At 42.1% G+C, this 23,514-nt stretch overlaps 2 protein-coding genes across 6 annotated transcripts in view; one reads left to right on the top strand and one right to left on the bottom strand.

Moving 5' to 3' along the window:
* PLPPR5 (phospholipid phosphatase related 5) overlaps positions 1-23,514 on the bottom strand; it is a 139,924-nt gene that overhangs the window by 104,264 nt on the left and 12,146 nt on the right. The window contains exons 3-6 of one of the 5 annotated variants that reach the window (XM_030493799.1): positions 14,605-14,777; positions 14,407-14,492; positions 9,916-10,001; positions 3,182-3,302 (exon numbers count right to left, since the gene is read on the bottom strand). The gene's annotated coding sequence lies outside the window, so the exon portion shown is untranslated. Of the gene's footprint in view, positions 1-3,181; positions 3,303-4,154; positions 4,272-4,348; positions 4,935-9,915; positions 10,002-13,786; positions 13,925-14,406; positions 14,520-14,604; positions 15,054-23,514 lie in introns of those variants that run through there. The other 4 variants (XM_030493800.1, XM_030493802.1, XM_030493801.1 and 1 more) reach the window with 4 other exon arrangements.
* PLPPR4 (phospholipid phosphatase related 4) overlaps positions 401-23,514 on the top strand; it is a 35,509-nt gene continuing 12,395 nt past the window's right edge. The window contains exons 1-4 of the mRNA XM_030493797.1: positions 401-606; positions 15,408-15,593; positions 20,109-20,238; positions 21,926-22,121. Of these exons, the coding sequence (XP_030349657.1) occupies positions 529-606; positions 15,408-15,593; positions 20,109-20,238; positions 21,926-22,121 (590 nt within the window). The 5' untranslated portion in view covers positions 401-528. The remainder of the gene's footprint in view (positions 607-15,407; positions 15,594-20,108; positions 20,239-21,925; positions 22,122-23,514) is intronic.

The following is a 23,514-nucleotide window of genomic DNA, read 5'->3' as shown; positions in this document are numbered from 1 at the left end:
GGTTTCTGGGCCGCTGGCTCACGCTCAGTCTCTCACCCCGTCTCATGCCCGTACACCTCCAGCCACTCGCCGCAGCCAGCGCTTCCCTGTGTCCCAGCGCTTCCCTGTGTCCCAGCGCTTCCCTGTGCCCCAGCGCATCCCTGTGTCCCAGCGCACCCTGTGCCCCAGCGCATCCCTGTGTCCTAGAGCATCTCTGTGCCCCAGCGCACCCTGTGCCCCAGCACTTCCCTGTGTCCCAGCACTTCCGTGTGCCCCAGCACTTCCTTGTGCCCCAGCGCACCCTGTGTCCCAGCGCACCCCTGTGCCCCAGCACTTCCCTGTGTCCCAGCGCATCGCGGCTGCGAAGGAGTTAACGCGGCCGGGACCCCGCAGCCCGCAGCCTCCTGACGTCAGCCCCGCGCTCGCTCGGCGCCGGGGACGCGCTCGCGGGCGGTGCGGGGCTCGGCGCGGGGCTGCGGGCGGAGCGGAGCGGAGCGGAGCGGAGGGGAGCGGAGCGCGGCTGCGAGCGGCCGGCGCAGCCCCGGCAGCATGTCCGCCAAGGAGCGGCCCAAGGGCAAAGTGACCAAGGACAGCGTCACGCTCCTGCCCTGCTTCTACTTCGTGGAGGTGAGTGCCGCGGGCGCGGAGCCGGGCGCGGGGGATGCCGCTCGCCCGCGGAGAGGGCGATGCTGCCGCACCGCCTGGTGCAAATCCCTACGTGATGCTTTGCCGTACCGAAATCAGAGCCCCCCCCCATAATGAACCTCTTCTTGCAGCCTGGTCAAAAGGAATTATTGCTAGGAATTGCTCGGAAAAGGAAAGATTTGGGCAACTAAAGCATGTTGTGTGCAGAGGAACCCCGCAGGAGGAGGACATGTTCAAGAAGGGCTGGCTGCTAGGCAAACGCTGCTTGGCTAGAATAAAAATCACATCCATGGGGGAATGCTTGGGAAAACAGACGTGTCCTCACAGTGATCATCAGTGGTGTTTTTACCAAGCACTGGATTACGTGCTTCCTCTCACAGAGCTAAAAATGCCAGGTTTGGAAATGGAATGTGGGTCTCGGCACATCTCACAGAGCAAACCCTGCTATGGCTGCTCTGCTGGGAGCAGGTGGAGTTGCAGAGGCACTAGCTGCTTGGTGTGTCACTTGGAGGCATCTACCCCCTGGAAAGCAGAGTCACTTTGGTGCTTCTGGAAGATCAGGAGCACATACAGGTTAAGCTTAAGGGAATTGGTGTGATGGGGATGTGTTTAATGGCACAGCAGTAAGAGGGAGGTAAAAATGGTTTATGGGTTGAGCAAACGGTGTCAGGGAGGTGACCAAGGTTCTTTGAGGCACCATGAACTTACCTCAGAGAGAGATTGTGGAAATAATGTGAAGAACTTAATGGCAAAATATGATGAAAGTCAACTATAACTAAATAAAAGCATAAACATATATATAATGCTTAACATATGAAATATTAACATCTAAACATTGGGTGAAATATAAAACAAAAAGTATTTTCTTTCACGTGCACTTGCAGGGCTTTGGAGATTCTATAGGAGCTAGAAGGGGTTGGGTTGAGAACAGGTTTTAGGTGACAGTGGAACGTCCCTGCCCCCTGCGCTCCCCAGATACCTGTAGGTGGTCAGAAGCTAACCCAAATTAAGCCACCAGCCAGAGGCTGGTGAGATGGAAGCATCAGGCACATCCCACCAGTGGAATTGGGCCTGCTCAGGAAAAGCCCTTTGATGGAGGTGCTTGCTGTGCCATATACTTACATTAGCTTTGTATAAGAGAGAGAGGCTTGGAGAAGCCCCTAGAAAAAGGCAGGGGCTTCCTCACTGTCTGTGCTCTCTTTGTTGCTTTGGGAATCCAACCAGGAAGGGAGATTGCTGGACTTCAGCTTGGACATAACTCTAATTCAGGGGACGATATAGAGATCCGGCAAGACACAACGGAACTGTGCCTTTCGGTGCGCTGTGCCTTGGCCTGTAGCAAGATGGGATGAAGTACAGAGCTCAAAAGAGTTGCCTAATGCAATATTAACTGCATACTTGTAGCTCCCCTAGAAGCTCCCTGGAGCTGTTACAAGGAACAAGGCAAAGGATTCTGCAAGCAATGGAGAACTTTGACTGAGCTCTGTGTACAGTTCCCATACGAAGCGGGCAAGTTCTCCTCTCTGGTGTGGATGTTCAAGGCCTTCAGCAAGTCATTTACAGCTAGATCTAAAAGGAGGTAGAGATCTCTTCACCACCCAGCTGCTCTGGGAGCATTCACTTAACAGAATGGTCTCCTAAGGAACTTTTAAGACTTCTATGTTATTCAGCCACAGGAGCAGAGCCTAGAGCCTGTGTGAGCCCTAATGAGTGAGTTCTAATTATTGAACTACAGATCTATGGCGCCCTTGGAACTGATGAACCTGTAGGTATTCAGTACAAGGAAAAGAGACATCAAGGGAAAAGACTGACTGCAATGCACCTGAGCCTAAACATTGATTAGGAATCTCTTTGGTGAGTTCTCAGCTCTCCCATTATACAGCAGAAGGATTTGAAACCATTTCCCATGTTTCAGCTGAGCACTGAAATCACTCGAGGGAAAGATTGACAACAAATCATATGGTATTTAGAAAGAAACCCTTAGCTTGTGCTACTTGTGTCCACCCACCCTGCATTTTCCCATATGTGCCCTAATTCTATTCGGACTACTGAGAATGCCTTTCTAGAGCTTTGTAGCACAGGCACAGCACTTCAACAGCATCAGAAAAAGGACCTGACAGCTTAGATTATTCCATTGTGCCTGGCTTAAGGAGAACCAAAGATTGAGTTGTACCTCATAAAGAGGGATTTAATCCAATATAGTTTAGTTGCAATGAGAAGTTTGCAAGTATAAAGGACAGAGGAGTTGCCCAGTGTGGTTGACTGGCATCAAGTGATATAGGTTTTGTTTGCAAGCAGGAGGTAAGTTCTTAATGCGATCCAACGACAGCCAACTATTCAAACACAAAACTTACCCAATTTAACTAAAGCTCTCTGAATGTTAAAGCTATTACTTTCATGAATGGTGGTTGAATGGATGACGGGAAACAGGATTTCAACCTGGTTTTTTTATTTCTGCCACTCATTTACTTTAATTTTCCCTGTCCCATTCCCAGCAGACAGTCCCTCCCCATCCTAAATTCCAGCAAAAATAGCATACCCATAGCACATTGTTTACCTTCAAACAAGAAAATTGGGGTTTGCTGTCATCCACTTTGCATCAAGACCTGGGAGGTCTAGGCCAAAGGAAGGGCAGATTGTTTAGAAATTACATCACCAAAAAGTGCTGGGTTTTCTCTCTAGAAAGGGAAGATATGGAAAAAGATTGGGTCAAGGAGGAAGGCAAAATTTCAAAGTGGTAGCAAAGGGATGTGTTTGTATCACATAAGTGAAATACACAGTGAAAAAGTGAAAAAATATCTCTAACAACTATAATTCAAGCATGCAGAACAAGTGAAGGCAGATTCTCTGCTTCAGAAGGACCTTATCTTTAGAAATAGCAGCAAATACAGTTCTGACACTGAGGATTTTCTGCTATAAAGATCCTTAAGAATTCCTGTTATGAATGAGACTGACTCCGGTCAACAAATGTGTTGGTGGCAGCAGCTTTCAGGACTGGATGAAATCTGGTAACTCAGAATGCATGCAGGCCAACTGACAGGTCACCACACAAGAAACACTCTGGGCCTGATTTTGGTTTCAGTGTAATTTTCAGAATAATTCAAAGTAGCAGATTTGAGCAACACCAGAGCTAAAACATAAAAGCAAGATGTCCTTCTGCAGATCAGTGTTATCACTACAGCTATTCTTCTTTTACTCAGGAATAGCAAAAGGAGAATCAGGCTAAAGCTTTGGAAGACACAGAAATGAAAAGGAATTAAAACGAAGAGATGGAGATTCTGAAAAATGTGGATTCTCTAAAAACATCAGAGGAAACAAATGAGCATTACAAATCAAATCTTAACAGTTTCTGTTACATATTTTCCAGTTTCATGATTCATAAAATAACATGATGATGTATCCTATATCTCAGAAAAATGTTTTAGAGGTTATTTTAAGATCCTGGTCAGAGTTCTGCTTAGCAGAGCCTCTGATCAGCACACAACCCTGCGAGATGGAGAGGTTTAGATTGCCTCGGGCATCATGTTTACCTGAAGCACATGGTAATCAGCACTGCCAGGCAGTTTGGCCTGTTTTATTCCTAATGAGACTAGTGTCATCTTAGGGTTCTGTAGCCTGAATGGGTTATCTGAGCTTCATTTGCACACCTGAGAAAGAAAAAACTTGCCAATGAAAATTCATAGGTCAAGCAGGAATTCATTTTCATGGTAAAAAGTCTACATACCTCTGGGAGATACTGAAAATTGGTGTTCCTGGAATACATTTAGCTTTGTATCAACTGACTTTCTCTTCAGCATATTCAGGTTGTATCATAATTATAATCACTTGCAGAAGAAATATTGCAGTGGTTTAATATGAATCTGGAAAACTTCCAGGGTTATGTAGTTTCTATTCCTGGCAGAATGGTCAGAGTTTAGAGGCAGGACAGACAGATACATTTCTTCCAGGTGAAGGAAAAAGACTGTCTTCACCCACTTCAAAACCTCCTGGTTTAAATCCAGGTTTCACAGAAGTCACTATGAATTTTGCCTTTGACTTCAGTGCCACTATTGCTTCATCCATTCATGTGGGAATGCAAAAGGCCAAGGTGTTGTCAACCTGAGTAACTTGATGCGCTTACTCTCCAGCTAAATTTGTGTTCCTGTGGCACAGCCTTCATCTGTTGGTTGCTTAACTTCCAGGGGCTAAAATCAGAGACATTTTGGGCAGTGAGACACTAAAATCAGAGACATTTTGGGCAGTGAGACACTAAAATCAGAGACATTTTGGACAATGAGACAATGTCCTTTGTATAGTTAAATGTTTTCCTTACTTTGTCTTCTAGATTCTTGTGTATGATGCATGCATACAGGTACAGGTTGCTTCTTTTCCTTCATTTTCCAGAGCAGAGCCAGGAGTTAATCGTGCTAGGGTTGTTTGGAAATGCTTCTTGCAGTATTGGAAGACCACTTCTTTTTCTTGTTCCCCAAGGGAGCTGGAATTCTCACCAGCAGAAAGCACAAAGATCTATTATAACTGTAGGACTCCAGGCTGCAAAACACAGGATGTCATCAGCTTCCACTGAAATAAGTGCATGTAGAGAATGTTCACTGTGTCTCAGCACCAGATGCTTTAGGTTTTGTTTCTAACATACACTGACAGCTAGGTTTGAAACGTAAAGTGTTTGTACCCATCACTTGGTGGCTCACTGCTACTTGGTCATATCTGGATTTTTTTCCAGCTATTCAGCCATGCATGAGCCACCACATTTAAATTATGCACTTTATCACCTGCAAGTCATGCATAGGTGTGAGAGACACAGGGGTAAAAGCCAAGGGAGTGCAGTGATTAGAAAAACGAGTATAGAGGTAGTAGGCTATAAGGCTAAATGTTTCTTCCTAAGAACAGGATGTCTGGGTTTAGTGTAAGGATGAAACTGTACCACTGTGTCTTGGAGACTCAGTGTAGCCACAATTCTCTCTAGACAGATTTTCTGTTATGTTTAAATTAGCCTTAGGGGGGGAAAAAACCCCAGTAGAAAACCCCAGAAGATGACGTTATACCCATACTGTCGAAGCAGCATAACACTTTACAAATACACTGCTTTTTCTCTCAGAAGAGCCAACCGTGTGTGAGGGGAAGGATGAGAACCACACTTAGCAGCCTGCTCATTGAGCTGCCCTTGTCATGTGGCTGACTCACAGACGACTGATGTCACACTTGGTTAGAGCAGTGCATTAGACACCAGCATCCCCAAAATATTAAGGGGCTGTCTGAGGTCTAAGGATGCTCCTACGCATTCAAAGCAGCTTTGTAATTCACTGGTGGAATCATCGACGTTACATGCTCCACATCACTTCTGTGCTTACGGAAGAGCTGTACAGCCTGCATAGTGTCAGCTCTTGGCAGAAGATGACCAGAAAAGGGCCATCTTCTGCTAAAAGGGAGGTGTCAGGCCTGTGCCAAGGCTGTCCTGAGGTTTAAAGTGCAAATGCCACAAGTTAGATCTCCCTCTGGTTTTGGCTACTTGCTTGGTAAGCGTAGAGTTTGAGTAGCTCATGGGAAAAGAAGGCCCTGCTCCCTTTGCAGTCTTGCACCATTCTCCTGACCTAGTACCCCAGTAGTAAAAGTTGCATGTGGCTTTTAGTGGCATGTGGCATGTAGTGGCATGTGACTACCCCAGGACACAGCCCTGCAGGCATGCATGTAGTGGCATGTGGCATGTAGTGGCGTGTGGCATGCAGTGTGTAGCAGCATGTAGCAGTGTATAGTGGCATGTAGCAGCGTGTGGCATGTAGCATCATGTAGCGTGTAGCAGCGTATGGTGCATAGTGACATGTGGCATGTACTGGTGTGTGGTGTGTAGTGGCATGTGGCAGTGTGTGGCATGTGTCATGTAGTTGTATGTGGCGTGTAACTGTGTGAGGCATGTAGTTGCATGTGGTGTTTAGTGGCATGTGGCATGTAGTGGTGTGTGGCTACCCCAAGACACAGTCCTGCAGGCATGCATGTAGTGGCATGTGGTGTGTAGTGGCTTGTGGCAGGTACCATGTAGTGCCATGTAGCATGTAGCGCCGTGTAGTGTGTAGTGGCATATAGCTGCATCTAGCAGCATGTAGTGGTGTGTGGCTGTGTGTGGCATGTAGCAGCATGTGGTATGGTGGTAGTGGCATGTGGCTACCCCAAGACACAGTCCTGCAGGCATGCATGCTGTGGCATGTAGCAGCATGTAGTTGCATGTAGTAGTGTGTAGCAGCATGTAGCAGCTCTGCGTCATCACCCAAAATGAATAAAGAACAGGTTATTATGAACCTTGAGGTACAGGAGCCGAGTTGGTACAAACAGTGTATCTTGCTGATGATCTAGGTCAGGAGAATGGTGCAAGTGATGGGATCACTTAAAAGCTCAGCTGGTAGGAAGGATGCTCAGTGCAGGAGTAATCACGGAGAAGGGCTGGCACCCTTCTGTACACATGGAGTACAATCAATTGCAGTGTTGAGTAGGGATGGGCAGCTTTGTCCCATAGAGATGGGGGTTTTGAGGAAGCTTCGAGCTGAACTTTGGGAATAGTCTGACCTAAAAACAAATGCCTTTTTTTGAAGTGTTGCCTTTAAAACTTGTCATTTACCATAACCTTGCACCAGGAGCATAAAAGAAGTTTCATCATCAACCAGTAAATGCAATATCCTAAATCTCATTGTTTGGAGTTATTTGTTGATTATAACTAATCATTGATTTAATCAATCAATATTAATTAAATACTGATTAATATTAAATCCTATTATATCATAATGTAATCATATAATTGTATATAAGGAATCATCAATTATGTTTAAAGTCACACTGAAAAGAAATGCATTCACGGTATTTTTTGTGTTGCAAAACTTTTGCCTAAGGATTTGCTTCCTCTTTAAGCACATTCACTTAATTCAATAGAAATATTTTAGGGTAGTTTTAGGTTGTTCCTACCTGAGAGTTAAACTCTTCTATTTTGTTGGTTTCTCCCTGTGAAAGCAGCACTTTCAGGATTACCATGCACTGAGATTTCTGACATAAACAGGAATTTTATCAATGATGTATCATCAGCTCTATTTTTGGTCTTACACATAAGGCAGAAGCTCTTCCCTGTGAGGGTGCTGAGGCGCTGGCACAGGGTGCCCAGAGAAGCTGTGGCTGCCCCATCCCTGGCAGTGTTCAAGGCCAGACTGGACACAGGGGCTTGGAGCAACCTGCTCTAGTGGAAGGTGTCCCTGACCGTGGCAGGGGGTTGGAACTGGATGAGCTTTAAGGTCCTTTCCAACACAAACCAGTCTGGGATCTGTGAAAGGTTTTCTATTAGCTTTTGGCAAAAGATCAAGAGGTTTGAGGAGTTGCATGAAGATATCTGATGTATTTTTAAAGCTAGACTCTAATTGGCAGTCACCAAACAATCGAATTAAACTCTGAAATCAATGCTGCAAATAAGGATAACTTAATTTTCCCAAATGGCAATGATGATAGATTTCAATGACAGCTGGGGTTTGAAATGAATACAAGTTGAAATTAAATCCTACAGTATTAAATCTAGGAGAAGAAAGACCATCATATCATGGTTCTACAACTAGTTTCCACAAAGCTTAGACAATAGTGAGGTAGAAATCCTTTAGGGAAAAGATCAGTTCCTTACAGCTTTGGGCCAGGTGAAACCTGCATCCAGAAGCAGCAGAAACTCAAGGGCAGAGAGAAAAGCAAAAAGCCTTTCTATAGATGCAAATCTTAGACTTCTGGAAAGCTTGAATTCCTTCTCTTATAAGCCTTGTGTATTGAAGAATTAAGTTTAGAACATAAGAACATCTACAAACCTGACATTTAGGTCAAGTGAGTCTACAGCCTTCCTGTGCTTAGCACCATCCCTCAAGAGTCCTCATGACAGCCCAGTGTGCAAGGCATTTGAGCTCATGCTTGGTGGTAACCCCAGCCCTTCACTGAGGGTGCAGGTACAGCACTGGTGGAGCTCAGCAGGAGCCATGGATTCTAAACAACAAGAGAAAATGGCAGAATTAGTGACTCTCACAGCACAGTACAACAGGACAAGAGGCAGGGTGGGTGAAAGCTGCAATCACTGTTGGTAGCTGGCTAAGAATAAGAATACCTTGTCTCCTCCAGCCCACCACAGCTCTCTTTTTTGGCTCATCCATCTGTTGTGCCTTGTCATTTAGCCCATGAATTCTTTGGCACAAAGACTGGCATTTCTGATGCATTTTAATAGCATCTTCCACAATGCCACAGCCTTGCAGTGCAAACACAGCATTGTCATTAAATAGACCATCCTTCTCCCAAGCACTTGGCTGGTATTTTTCCCATGAGGACTAAGCGCTGGCTTTCATTAGACATCTCTTTGAGGCAACCCTATTTGTTTACTTTATTGCTTACAAAGATTCCCAGTAAACAAGAGAAACACCAGGAGGCAGCTCCCATGCTCAGGAACTCCTTGATGCTGTGGAAAGGCTGCAGAACGACCTAAGGATCTGAGAATTTCCTGGCTAATGATTTTTTACAGCATATGAAAGATGCCAATAGTGTAACAGGCATTCCTTACCTATTTTTGACATGTGGGCTAGTCGTACTATCCTTAATCTTCATCTGGCTAATCGTGTCTTGACTTCCTCTGAAAGCTACATACATATGGCTTCTCTCTTTTCTACCTCTCTTTTATACAGGCAAAATTAATCTACAAAACAATTCCACAGCCTTTATATTTGCATCCAGCCTCAAGGAAAAGAAGTCATTCCAGCCAGCACACTGAGCAGGGACTTCAATATTCAAGTGTAATTACAAGAGAGGCATTTCATTCCCCACACACACACACTTAGCCTGACTGAAATATAGCCCAGGCTAATCACTGTTGTAACTCATTTAAAGAGTTTACTGGAGTCTGCCAGTAGCCACCAGCACAGCCCAGTACATCACCACCACCACAGGGTGTGCCTCTGAGTTCGTGATAATAGATAAGGCTTGTAGTGCATTTTAACAAAGCAGAGAGGTCACAGAACTGCTACCTATGAAACAGGTTGAGACGTTTGAGTATGTGCTGTCCTCTCACAAAGCCCATGGATTTTGAGATGTTATTCTCCTGAAGATAAATATGGGCTCTTTGCTTAGTTAAGTACTGGCAGATCTAAGAGTTGAATAGATAACTACCATTGTACAGCTTTAGAGAAAGAATTTACAGCAGCTACTGATTCCCAGAGAGTTTTGAATTATGTATGCATCCAACTACATATCCTTTCAAGGGAAGATAGAAACCACAGAGTGTGCGTGCATTCTTGTTACCTTTCTTTTGGTTTGAGCCTCGCCGTCTCCATGGTGTCATTTAAGAACCCATCAGTATCTGATTGCCACTGAGTTGGCTGTAACGCCTGCAGAAAGAAAGTGGGTTTAGTGAAGTTTTGATGATTTGGAAATTCTCCAAGGGGAGGGAGCACCTTGAATTAGAAATTCAGGGCTCTGCAGAGGCCCTGTGGAATAGTAACGTTAAAGGTCCTACACTATAACTCAAGAGCAAGCAGTTCAGTGTTTCCTTCAGAAGAACAGGTTGCATGCTTGATGGAAGCCAGGAGGCAAAAGTGAGCGCTCCAGATGCTGAGCTATCCAAAGGACAAACTTGTGTTATTTATTCACCCACTCCAGTAAGATTTTCCTGCTAAGGCTTAGCCTTCCACTACCCCAGTTGCAAGACCTCTGTTGTCATGCCAGACCTGCATTCCTGCATTAGAGGGTGCAATGTGGAGGATTTGCAGGTGTAGGAGAAGAGATGGGGCATATGCTGGTACTGGAGACCTTGAGGCTATAAACAACTCACCCAATGGTCAGATAAAAAAATGCAGAACTGCAGCTGGCAAAACTGGGTTTAGGGGTAACAAAGAGCACAAAGAACACCATCCAACATGTGTAAACCGTGCTACACAGAGTAAATTGGGATGTAATGTGAAGAGAAAGACCAAAAGATAAAGAGCAAGGTGTAAAAGCACATTAGCAAATGTAAAAATGAACCCAAGTGGTTCCTAGGGTGAGGAAGAATCACCATCAACACCATACTGCTCCTGACAAAGGATCTGGGTTGCGATACACTAGAGTCATAAATAGCTCATTTTATACAGAATAACTACTTGTTGCTACTAGATATAGACACAAAATCCCTGCAGTGTTCTGCTATACACAGATAGGTGAAAGTAAAACAAATTAGGCATTGCCTGATTTCTAATGTCATTGGGAAAACCGCTATTACAGTTAAACCAAATCAAAACAAAGCTCCAGGCAGGTCAAGACAAGTACAGACAAAGCATGTTTGAGAAGCCCCAGTCCTGAGTCCTTGCAAACTCAGTACTGAGTTAGCAGCAATGACAATACTGTATTTAGTGGGCTACAGCTCTACAGGTTCCTCTTTTCATACACTCAAAGCCATGGAAAACTAATCATAGGGAAGTTTAACAGAAGCATTTCCTGGGGGTGCTCCAGCAAGTTTGGTGGTTAAAGCATAGCAACTGGGTTTTGGGCAGGACCAGGGGGCTACCATGCATAGGCTATATCATATGACCAGTAACAAATTGTGCTGGCACTGTGGGCCCGGGTAATCTTAATTCTCACAAGTAAACCAGGAGCACCCTGGAAGTGCCTGAGGAGCAATCACTGCATGTCCCACAGAAGAGTGATGGGCAACCTGAAGAAGTGTTACACCCCACTTGTGAACTCCTCTCACAGCCATCTCTTCCTTTTTAGGTATCTATCTCTTAGGGTTTTTTAGGACAGGACAAGGGGTAATGTGAATCTATGATTCTTTCAATTCTCTGCAATATGTGATGTATGTCTGGTGGCTGTTAGCCAGCAGGAAGATTCGTTACATACCTCACCAGTTCAGAGAAGTCCTATGGCTTAATAAAGGCTCTTAACTTACAGTTTAAGAAAATAACAGGAGGACAAAAAACTGTTCTTTTAAATAAGCAAACCCCAAATAAAACCCTTTCAGCAGCTCTGCTGATTGTGGTACTAACTTTCAGACTCTAAACCATACGAAGTCCGACCACCGTGGTCAAACTCTACATTTACAGGTCTAAACTACAAGCTAAACAGGGATCTTTCTCTATTAGCCAACCAAGGAAGAAAGAGTATAAAGACTTATTAGTCAAGATACATGAGCTGAGGTTGGGGGGGTTATTATTCTAATTAGGAACAGGAAAATTCCTATTCCATTTTGTAATTAAAACAATACACATTCTACCATCTAATTACATTTGACATTTTCAAGGTGTTGGGAGCTGAAGTCTATAATTACAGAACTACTTGTGCCTTAAGCAGAATACTCCATAAATATTCATATATTAAATAGCCACTTAGACTCTTTAGAAGATTTTAGAAATGTTACTTTTTTAGAAGCCTCGACTTTTAGAACATGCATTTTATAGTTGTATTTTTAAAAAGATGGGAAGAAAAATGTCCCATGAGATCTGACATACCATATATAGTAAAATGACTAGAAACCTATTCATTAGTATTAGATGCAGTTATGTTTCATAGTCCTTTGGAATTATTTCTTTTCTTTTAGCAGAATGGGTAATTACAGTCAGAAATAATATAGGAGTCCTGTAGGGAAGTCAGAAGACAGGAAAATGCAATTCTTATAATTCCTTGATTTTGTCATTAATGATAAAATTATAGCTTAGTGCAGTACTTTACTTTAAAAAGAAGTTATCCACATCTTTTATTTTAGTGTCTCACAATAAAATAGCCCTTCATATTTTGCCTGTTTTTGATAGTTCAATATTGCCATTTAAAACAGTTGCCTGCTTAAGAATACCATAATCAAAGTAGAGGAGGACCTGTGAGCAATGCAGAGCCTGCTGTTCAAGGAGAGGCTTCCCTTTTCTTGACATTGGAGAAATGGAAGAACACAGAATGAAGATGAAACTTGGAGTGCAAGGTGCTCCATAAGTCTGCCTGCTCTGTGTTTCCATTCTAGAATGAACCATGTAGACATCTAGATAAAAGGGCATGATTTCTGAGAGGAGCAATAAGCACTTTGCTTATCGTATCCATTTAGCTCACTGGAATAGGTTTGTGTTCCGTTATAAGATGCTTTACCCCATGGGACCTGGACCCTGGCTAAGTCATTAGGTACGACCTTTAACTAGTTAATCATAGAATCACAGACTGGTTTGGGTTGGAAAGGACCTTAAAGCTCATCCAGCCCCAACCCCCTGCCACGGGCAGGGACACCTTCCACTAGAGCAGGTTGCTCCAAGCCCCTGTGTCCAACCTGGCCTTGAACACTGCCAGGGATGGGGCAGCCACAGCTTCTCTGGGCACCCTGTGCCAGCGCCTCAGCACCCTCACAGGGAAGAACTTCTGCCTAAGAGCTCATCTCAGTCTCCCCTCTGGCAGGTTAAAGCCATTCCCCTTGTCCCATCCCAACAGCTCCATGGCTGGCCCAGCGTCCAAGGCCAGGTTGGACACAGAGGCTTGGAGCAACCTGCTCTTGTGTGAGGTGTCCCTGCCCGTGGCAGGGGGTTGGAACTGGGCGATCTTAAGGTTCTCTCCAACCAAAACCAGTCTGGGATTCTGCGATTCTATGATCCCTGCACATCTGTAAAATGACCAGAAACAGTCTAGCCCGTGTTGACTAATTTTGCATGCTTGCCTTACAGTCACTCGGGGACTGCAATCCAGCAGGAAGTGAGGAATAGTGTTATTTAATGCATCCAGCTAAAGAGCTAGAGTTCTTCCTGTGATGGGCAGGAAGCATGACTCAATTTAGGTACACAGTTTATAATTATCCCATACATACAGTATGTCAGATTACATCATAGTTATGTATTATGTACTCACATTATATGTATTACATATTGTGTACGTTATATGCTATACACAGTCTGTATCTGTAATACAGTATATGAGTGCAGATATCCATATATACATATGTATGTACACAAACACTATTTACTGAAGCAAACTTACCAGATGCCTGGTGTTATTTTTGTAATGCTCCTAGCACTTAGGAATGCCAATGCACTTTCCCTCCCTTTCTACACCATCACAGCCTCTACACTATGTGACATTACAGTGCAATCAACTTGCACACAGACTACCAGATGGGCAAAATTCTTCCATTCTCCACCTTATTCTTCCTTAGGATTAAGACACAACTCACCTTCTTCAAATCTGTCCTTCAGGACATCAGAGACAAGATGTTCTTTTCAAACAAAACCTAAGTCATAGTAAAAGATGTCTCAGTGACATTTTGCTAGAACCCTCCTTTAATCACCCAGAATTATATCTTTATGCACAAAAAAAGCCCAAGGTTTGAAAAACTGAAAATGGCCAGTTAATGCAAGAAACCATTGTCCCTCTGCCATGTATAGCAGCTTTTATTCATCATTTATCCAATACAGATATTTATCCAGTTTTACCTCTGCTTTTTTATTCCATTGTAGAATGGGATGAATGACATCGATTTTAACCAATCAATTACTTTTGTAAATGAGTATTAAACATTGCAGGAATAATATAATCTAAATATGCCTGAAATGATGTTAGGACAATCCCTATTTCTCATAATGTGAGGTGCTGGATGTAAGAGAGGAGGGTTTTTTTCTCAAGAGATGTGATACAGCCTTATCAGATTTTTATGCTTTTATCTGAGTCTGTTTAGTACTTCCAGCTTTTGCTTTTCAGTTGCAGCTAACAGTGAGGAAAAGTTAATGTGATAGCCAACTTGAAAAGAAAATGAAGCAGATAGATAGGCAGTCACATCATATTATCCATAGGTACCTTCAGTGCTGTAGAGTCACAGGGAAGGAGTCGTTGCATCTCAATGGAGGAGCAGGTAGTTGTTCTCATGGTGTTCAGTAAGGACTCTGGGAAATAACAAACAAAACCTGTTTCTGAGCATTTACAAGTCGGATACAGGGAATAATCACATGCTGCTGGTCACCTCTGAATGTCCCCATGCTCTGTTCACTTAAAAACCAATGGCTTCAAAATGCCCTTTTGCTACTTCTTCTCTCAAACAACTTCCTTCCACAGAGGCCTTGTGGTTGAATCTGTGCTTTCCGGAGCTGGTGGAATTTATCCCCAGAGGGGGCAGCTTCCCTCTTACTAAATTACTGGCAGTAATTGCAAAGAGTAAAATCACTAAAGAGCTGGAGGATAAAAGACTGGTGAACCAGAGTCATTATGGTTTTAAACAGACTGAGTCTTGCCAAAGTTAATTGCTTTTTTGATAGGATTACAAAATGAATGTGCAAAGGCAGAACACTGTATTATCACATATTTAGATTTGAGAGAAGCACTGGATACAGTATTTAATTACTTTGAAACGTAATGCAAACTGGCTTTGATATAAGCACTGTCATATACATGACAGAATGTTGCTAAAGCACCAAAAAGGGTGCTGATGAACAGCAGAACACTGAGGCCTCATACGGGACACAGCAGTCCTGGTACTTCCCTTTTGCAGAAAAAAACCCCAATTAAATAAAATGGAAGTTTGTCTATTAATGTTTCATAGATGAAAAGGCTAAATTATGTGAGCTGAAGGTCAGTTTGGATGTTTTGACTAGCCTGGTAGACAACAGAGTTATTTGCCATTAGCTGAACAGTATCATATCTCTAGAGAATTCATTATTTAAAGATGGTAAAATGCATATGACAAGGAGCAGTGACATGTAAATAGCAAACATCACTGAGATTTATTAACAGGCTATGTTGTCTTTGCAAAAGCATTGCTCTTCCATTTGCAAACACTAATTTGTTGCTTTCTTCTCTTCTAGTTGCCCATATTGGCATCCTCTGTTGTTAGCCTCTATTTCCTCGAACTTACTGATGTCTTCAAGCCAGTTCACTCTGGATTTAATTGCTATGACAAGAGTCTGAGTATGCCATATATCGAACCTACACAAGAGTCTGTTCCCTTCTTGATGTTGCTTAGTCTGGTTTTTGCTGGACCATCAATTACGGTAAGTTTAGGGTGCCACTGTCACTTATGAAAGATTTTGAACAGAGTTTCAGTTGGCATAAAGAAAATCATAGAATCATATATAAAGAATATATAAATAATACAAATAAATGATACAAATATATAATCTACATACAAAGAATATACAATAGCTCCTTTGGTTTCAGTTAGGCTGCAGAGTGTCATCCAGGCTAATTACCTTAGGATTTTCGATTCATCTTTTATTCTTCTATAACAGAACCAGACATTCCTTAAAAGATTCCCCATAGCACTTCATCTACTCACACTTTTGGGGTGATGGTTGGACTTGATGATCTTAAAGGTCTTTTCCAACCATGCTGATTCTATGATTCTGTGATCCTGATAGTGGGCATTAATGTTAAGAAACAGCATTTACAGTTGGGTGAGAATAGCTTGAATCATTCCATTATGCTATAAAAATACTTGAACTTTTACAGGCATCTCCATACTCTGAGATGCACCAACAATTCAAGCTTGTGTTGGAAATGGAAGCCTCTCATTTACAGCCACTTGTGTAAGAACTAGCTTGCTTCAGTGAGAAGGTATATCAATCATGTCAGTGAAATCAATTACACTCTCCAAAATAGCAGTGGAGCTCCTCTAAATTCTGAGTTAGTCATTAAAAGCAGGCAAAAGGAAGCTGGTTAAATCCCTCACCCAAAGGGAGAAGATGATTTCAGCAGAACACAAATGTCCTGTCACAATATGAGCAATTTGGTCACTGTTTTACAGAAAAAAACATGTATAAATTGTCTGATACAGGTGAATATTGTCCCTGCTGGAATTGCTGCATCAAATAAAATCTAAAGGCTTTACCTTTATATATATACAGGAGGGAATTCATTGTGTCTGATTTTAGGCAGCTCGGATAGGAGCCTTATTCTTACAGCACTCCGGTTTGGCAAATGGAGAGAGAAATTCACCTGGAATGGGTGATTCCAGGCACCTAAAAAGCTGAATCAACCTTCTGAAAGGGTCTCTTCTCTCCCCTGACAACAGTGACTGTGCATCTTGGGTAGACACTTCTCTAAGGCCAGCTGCAGATGCATCTCTGCTGCCAGCTCCTCTGAATTCCCTTAAATCCAACCAGTTCCTTTGTTTTATAATACCAGCCAACTTGCAATTATAAAACCTATAAAATGCGAATGCCCATATAAAACCATCGAGTGTCATTCTCTCCCTGCCTTCCAGGATGATTTTTGTTTATTTGTCCTGCTTTTTAACCGAGCTCTTCTTGCTGTGTTTGATTTTCGGCTGCTGTAAAACCATTTTTGAGGGATTTTGCACAACCATCAGGCTAAAAATTGTACTCATTTAGGAACTGGGAGCTAAGACTCTCAGTGGTGCTGGTGCTGATACTTGCAGCAAACATCAAATACTCTGATAAAACCAAAGTTTGCCAATATTGCAGCTTGGCTGGGTTTCTTCAGTTTAGGCAGTGTTTCCGATAGCAACAAAGTGGACTTTCCCAAAACAACCATAAAAGGAATCTACAATGGCTCACTGTGGCCACAATAGAGAGATAAAGCTGATTTTTACTTCAGAGAGTTTATTTCAAGCCTAAGTAATATCAGAAACCTTCAACTGAGATGAAAGATGCTCAATTCAGTACGGAGTGTTTGTTGAGGGCTTTGATTACAGATGGATTATTTGAGCGTTGCCTGAAATTATGCAATAGGAAATGTTGCTCTTGCTTCAATCATCCTCCTAGCAGCAGTGCAGACAACTAAGCACAACCATGCCCTGTGAGGAACTCAAACCCACACTGGTGCATGCCTATCAAATGTAAGATCAGTAAGGAAAGTAAATCCTGAAACTTCAAAGCACGACTGCTTAAAAGCCGCAAGCCTTAGGAAGGTGTAGATCATTTGTATTAGTGTAAGCATAAAGGTGATGCTTGTGCACTGAAGATGGTGTAAAGCATCAGCTCTTTATCAGAAATAAGAAATTACGTGAGGGGTTGTCCAATTATACCCTTTTTCTTTGGAAAAGAAATGAAGCTCAATGTGCAAAGATCACAATTGTGCCATTGCCATCTTGCAGAGTTTAGCATTTTATAATTTAGTTTGCATTAAAATTTCAATGAATTACACACTTTAAAAAAGCTGTAAAATCTAGAAAAGAAAGCATGAGCTGTATGAGGAACTGAGGATCTCCAGTAACCTCTCCTATGGAGCCAGGCTGAGGGAGCTGGGCTGGTTCAGCCCGGAGAAGAGAAGGCTCCTTAAGGGGAGACCTTAGAGCAGCTCCAGTGCCTAAAGGGGCTACAGGAAACCTGGGGAGGGGCTTTGGACAAGGGCCTGTAGGGACAGGACAAGGGCAATGGCTTTAACCTGCCAGAGGGGAGACTGAGATGAGCTCTCAGGCAGAAGCTCTTCCCTGTGAGGGAAAGAACACAAGCAAATTCCAGTCTCAATCCCTCCTTAAAGCCTTATATAAAGGCTTTAAGTCCTAGCATAGGACTTAACTGTTTTTCTATATTATTATTGTTTCTATACTCAGTTTTATCCGATACTGGAGAACATCTTAAATCTATTCACTTTATAGTAAATTTTCTTCACCACAAACCTAGCATGTTGTAATTTCTTTTCCCGAGCCATTAATACAGAGGGTCTGTATTTGGGTTTGGGGCTTTATGGCTTGGGGGTTTTCCCTTTGGCATTTTTTGCTCATTGTTAGTGAGCTACAACTGCTTTTAATCAGATCTGTACTACAGAAAACTACTACTACCTGTAATATTGACATATTACTACCTGTAATGTGATATTGACATAAGTCTTACAGTGTATAGCATACATGTATTTTTTTATATGTATTCATAAGCCACAGGAGACTTCAGTGCAGAACAACTGGACTTGTGCAAAATTACCAACATGGATATTTCATGTCTGTAATAGACATACACATGAATTGCAACATGACTTCTGTTGGCTTCAAAGAGCTCTGAATCTGATCCTCTGCCGTATTTTCTCTCTAGTTATTCACTGAGAAATGTTAGGACCAGTTATTTAATCGTATCAGTGTAGGTTCAAACCCTTATCAGCCACTGACTGAAAACCTACTTAAAGGTAACAATGTGCTTTCTAACAGAGATCACCAGGAAATTAGATCACATTGATTTGGGAAATCAGTTTGCAAGGAGAGAAATTCACTGCTGGCAGTTTCAGTCCTACTGCCTCGTCTGCTGTGGGAGTTGGTTTCCTTGGAAATACCAGCCTCCAAATTTTCCTTGACATAGGCCTTGCTGTTTCCCAATTTTCTCCTCTATCACACCAGCTAATCCATCTCTCTGGTATTTTAACCTGTGCCAGACAGTCCCTAGAGCTTGGCTAAAAATGATGAGAGTTCCTCTGGGGTTTAAGTTCAAAATACTACTGATTTCTCTGGGAAGTTTCAGCTGTAAAGTGATCAAATGGAGACAGATAATAGTGACCATAGTTCTCCTCTAATTAAAATTCCTTAAATAACCCTTATCACTGCCTTTTCCATGTAATGAGACAACCTTCAATACTTCAGTTTTTCTGGCAAAGAAATAACATTTCCATTTAGCAAACCTCTAGCTAAGAAGGAGTTAGGCTAAGCTTGGCCATTGTTTCTCCCTTCTCCCAGGGTAAGGGGTCTTAGCACGCACAAACTTCACTGGTAGTTACAGCAGGTTCAGCATAATTCTGATGCTTTACGTTGCATTGTAAACTTTGTGCATTGCATATATTAGTTTTTAGTGCATCTGTGGATGGACAAAGTGAATCTCCCCTTAGTGATGAGAACTGCCTCATTAATTTTAGTGTACCAACCCAACCCTTATTCTGAACTCAGCACAAGCCCTGTCCTGATTTCCAAGTTGCTGCACTGTAGAACTAGGAAGCCCATCAAACCTGAGACTGAACATGTATAAATGGCTCTGGATTTTCCAGCAAGTAACACCGTTTCTCATTTACATTCTTCCCTTTATAAACTGTTTTCTAGGGCTTCAGCCATAATCTATTTTCCTTGACGTGTTCAGAGGGACCATAAGGACAGAACTTTTTCTTCTGCTGTGGATCTGGTTAAAAACCAAGCCAAATTAAACAAATACAGAAGAGCAGACTGCCACATAATTAGAAGCTGCTAGGGACTGCTAGGCTTGAGGCCAAGCCTGAGTGCTAAAACCACCTCAGGAGCAATAAGTTATTGCAGTGACTCTGGATTATCTTAGAGGCGAGATTTATTTTGTAGAAGCATCACATTTAGGCTGTGGCTCAAACCCCTGATCCCACTGAGCACTGTATACTGTGTGCCACTTGCATTTCATTTCAGTGCCACTTCCTTGCCTGCCCTCACAGAGGCTAAGTTGCATGATTACTGAACACTTACGTATTGATGCAAACCTTTTAAAGGCAAGTACATGCCCGTGGATGACACTGGTTGTGGGACAGTTATATTTCAGCCTTTAAATTCAATCACTGTCTTCTGAGTAAATGCTGCATTTAATTTAATGGCTTCTTTGTTACTGCAGATAATGATAGGAGAAGGAATACTCTACTGTTGCCTGTCCAAAAGAAGAAATGGGATTGGAACGGAGGCCAATATTAATGCAGGAGGATGCAACTTCAATTCTTTTCTCAGAAGAGCTGTCAGATTTGTTGGTGGGTTTCAAATGTTAGTCACAAAGAAGAGCTTTCCATATACATTCAGTTTTCACCATGCAAGCTTCCTTCTCTGAAGCAGCCTTTCAGAGCAGTGCAGGGCTGTTGCTGGCGTAGATCTTCCTCTGCCAGAAAACGCGAGAAGAAACTGTCAAATGCAGCGACAGAGCAGCCCCATCCTCAGCAATGCAGCATCTACACTCTCCGTTTTCCCTTTCCTCTCCTGTACTATTGTCAGTGTTTCTAAAACAATAATTTGGTTTTCCTTCTCTGCCCACATTGAGCTGGCTCCCTTTTAATGGTTTCAGTGTATAGTTTCCCCTGCCTGTCTTCAGTGCATCATAAGGACTCAACCCACCTGACACAGTATGCAGACAGTAAAAATGTGTTAGAAGCTCTCAGTAGAACTGACATTCTTATTATGGGATGTGTTTATCTACCTCTTGAAAAAAGGCTAGGATCTGGCAACCTAATGATAGAGAGGAACATGTTGAATTGGTTTGGTTTACTTTGATTGTCAGTTATGAAAACTGGACTTTGTTCCCCTTCTTACAGCTTATTTCCTCTACCAGTGAGTAGCTAAAGGAAAGATTTTCTGTTCCAGGAACCTTGCACCAGAGAGGGCAGCCTAGGCAAAGACAATGTGCAGGACAGCAGGCTGAAAACCCTGTGGGAGGACTATACACTAGGTATCTGTTGTCTGGCAAGCAGGGAGGTAACGTCAGAAGAGGTTATACTATGACCAGTAAAGCATCCTCTTAAGATTAGCAATGAAGAAGTCAGCAGAGGGGGTGGTACATCACAACATCAGCAAGGACAACTGTAAAGATACCCCATGCTCTCTACTTCTCCTCCTGTATGGCATCCCATTCCATCACCAAAAAAGACAAGCTCAAAGATGCATGAATTTCATTCTTGATTCATACTTGGAATTTGCAGTTTCTTTCATATTCTAATGACTTTAGCATTCTTTCCATTTTAAGATAAAAAACCAGATTTATTTATATGGATATTAGTAGGGAATTTGTGTTAATCTTTAGGGGAAAAGCAGTCGAAAATGCTCAGTAAAACAACTGCATTTACAAACTCTGAATCTGGAATTATTAACCAGACAGAAACGTTGATCAGTTACCAAAAAGACTTAAATATTTGGACTCATGGCAAGAACTTGCTACTCAAGAAATATCAGAGGTGTGAAGGTGGCCAAAATTATTGCCAGCTGATGAGTACCTGGTGGTAAAGACAGAACAGGTCCTCAAAGCAGCGATCTAATGGGCAAGTCTCCATGCTATTAAAAGCCTGTACCCCAGCGGGCAAGGCCAAGGTCGGGATGAGCATATATGCTCTCCTCAAATAGTTGGTTGTCCTTTAGGCAGTTCAGAAAGCTGCTTTCCAAATTGAAGCAGCTCCAGAGTAGTTCACTTTCATGGAAAGATGTTGGAGGACATCAAGCCATCAAAATGTTAAGTATTAACAGGAAGAAAACAAGCATAAATAATCTTACTTTTTAACAGTAAAGAATTCAACTTTGCACTAAGCTTTCTTAATACATCATCATCTTCAGTTGAATTCTCTCAAGTCCAACTGCACAAGCCACTAGAATTCCGTTGAATGTATTCTGTCACAATGAATTAATCTAATTTCTGCATATAATGAAGTTAACAAATCCTACTGATTTCTTTCCTAGGTGTTCATGTGTTTGGTCTTTGTTCTACTGCTCTTGTTACTGATATTATACAGCTATCAACAGGATATCAGGCACCATACTTCCTGACTGTTTGCAAGCCTAACTATACATCCTTAAATGTTTCCTGCTCAGAGAATTCCTACGTAGTGGAAGATATTTGCTCAGGAGCTGATCTCAATATTATCAATGCTGGAAGGTTGGTTCTCTCTTTCCTTGTGTACATTTTTAAGTATTCATTTTATTTGTTATTTTCTGCCCCAGTTTCAAGATTCAGTTTTTTTCTTGCTAAGAATTGCAATGATTTCTTTCAGGTTTTTTCTAACAAAGGTGAGAACAGAAGTGTCTTTTTAGTGATGTTCCATTTTCTCTATAAAAATATTATGCCAACAGTGGGCTTTGAAAGACTTTGGCAGATTCCAAAGCACAGGCATTAGTAACTGTTTGTTTTCCCTCCTTCAAAGGAGACAATTTCCCATACAACTATTAATATCTATAGTTTCTATGGCTTCTCCCAGTGGGATCTGGGTAAGTTCCCCGTAACAGGCAGTGGAAGAAGTCACCCAAGTACTTTATCAGAGACCTCTGTATGACATACATTACTGTTCTGACTTTTTGGTCTTAGTTTGTGAGGCTTTGTTTTGAGGTTTGTTGGAGGAGTTTGTTTGTTTTCTGTTTCTCTACTTGATTAAGTTTTTTATATTGACAGCATTGAAAAAAAACCCTTTATTAGGTCACGAAAGTGAAAATCTGTGTGTTTCCAAACACATGCCTTGTCTTTCATGGTGTTTTAACCGGTGGTGTAACCTCCTTGATCATTTAGTCTTTAGCCTCCCTACTTAGATACCAGCAGAGAAATTAATATTCTTTATACTAGCAGTTTTTGGCCATGCCTATCAATCAAGTTGAGCTATAAACCAGACTACAGATCTTATTTTAAACAAGCTCGATGTGATAAAATAGTGATAATTCAATTGCTGATGGGACAGGTCATAAATTTAAACAACTCATCTGAAGGTGTCAGTAAGTTGTACTGTTCCAAAGCATCTGCTACTTGTTAGTTCAAGGACTTTGTTAGTATGAAATGTCCTAAATATAAGCACTACACTACTGGGAAACCATGAAACTCTTCACTGAATACAATAGTTCTCTTCCATATCTTTTCCACACCAAGTTAACCTTTATTGCCTATTGTTAGTCATGGAATGTTTGAATGTTTTTGCAGTCCTTCAAAATCTTGGTGCTTTTTAAAACCTCCTATTCTCAAAACAAGTTACAGCATAATTATAGAGTACTTGAAATGATGACAACTTCTGTCTCTGACTTAGCTGCATCATTGCTCTGTGTACCTGATTAGTAGACACGAAGTTGCGTTACTTCTGTCACACCTACTTCACTAAAGCTTTTCACTCCTTTCTTGTTCTGTAAGCAGCCCCAGATGCTAGCTTCTTTTTTAACTTTATGCCTCATGGCATTACATTTTTGTCACATGGATATTGGTTAAATGTTCTGTCCATATATTAAGCCACCTCTCCCCCAGTTTGTTTTCTTTTCCTCTTATTTCAGTGGTTGACACATTTGAGAATCATGAA

The sequence above is a fragment of the Strigops habroptila genome, chromosome 8 (genome assembly GCF_004027225.2).
Source record: "Strigops habroptila isolate Jane chromosome 8, bStrHab1.2.pri, whole genome shotgun sequence".
Lineage (NCBI taxonomy): Eukaryota > Metazoa > Chordata > Aves > Psittaciformes > Psittacidae > Strigops > Strigops habroptila.
Note: the sequence above shows the minus strand (reverse complement) of the source record. Positions and strands in the feature narration are given on the sequence as shown.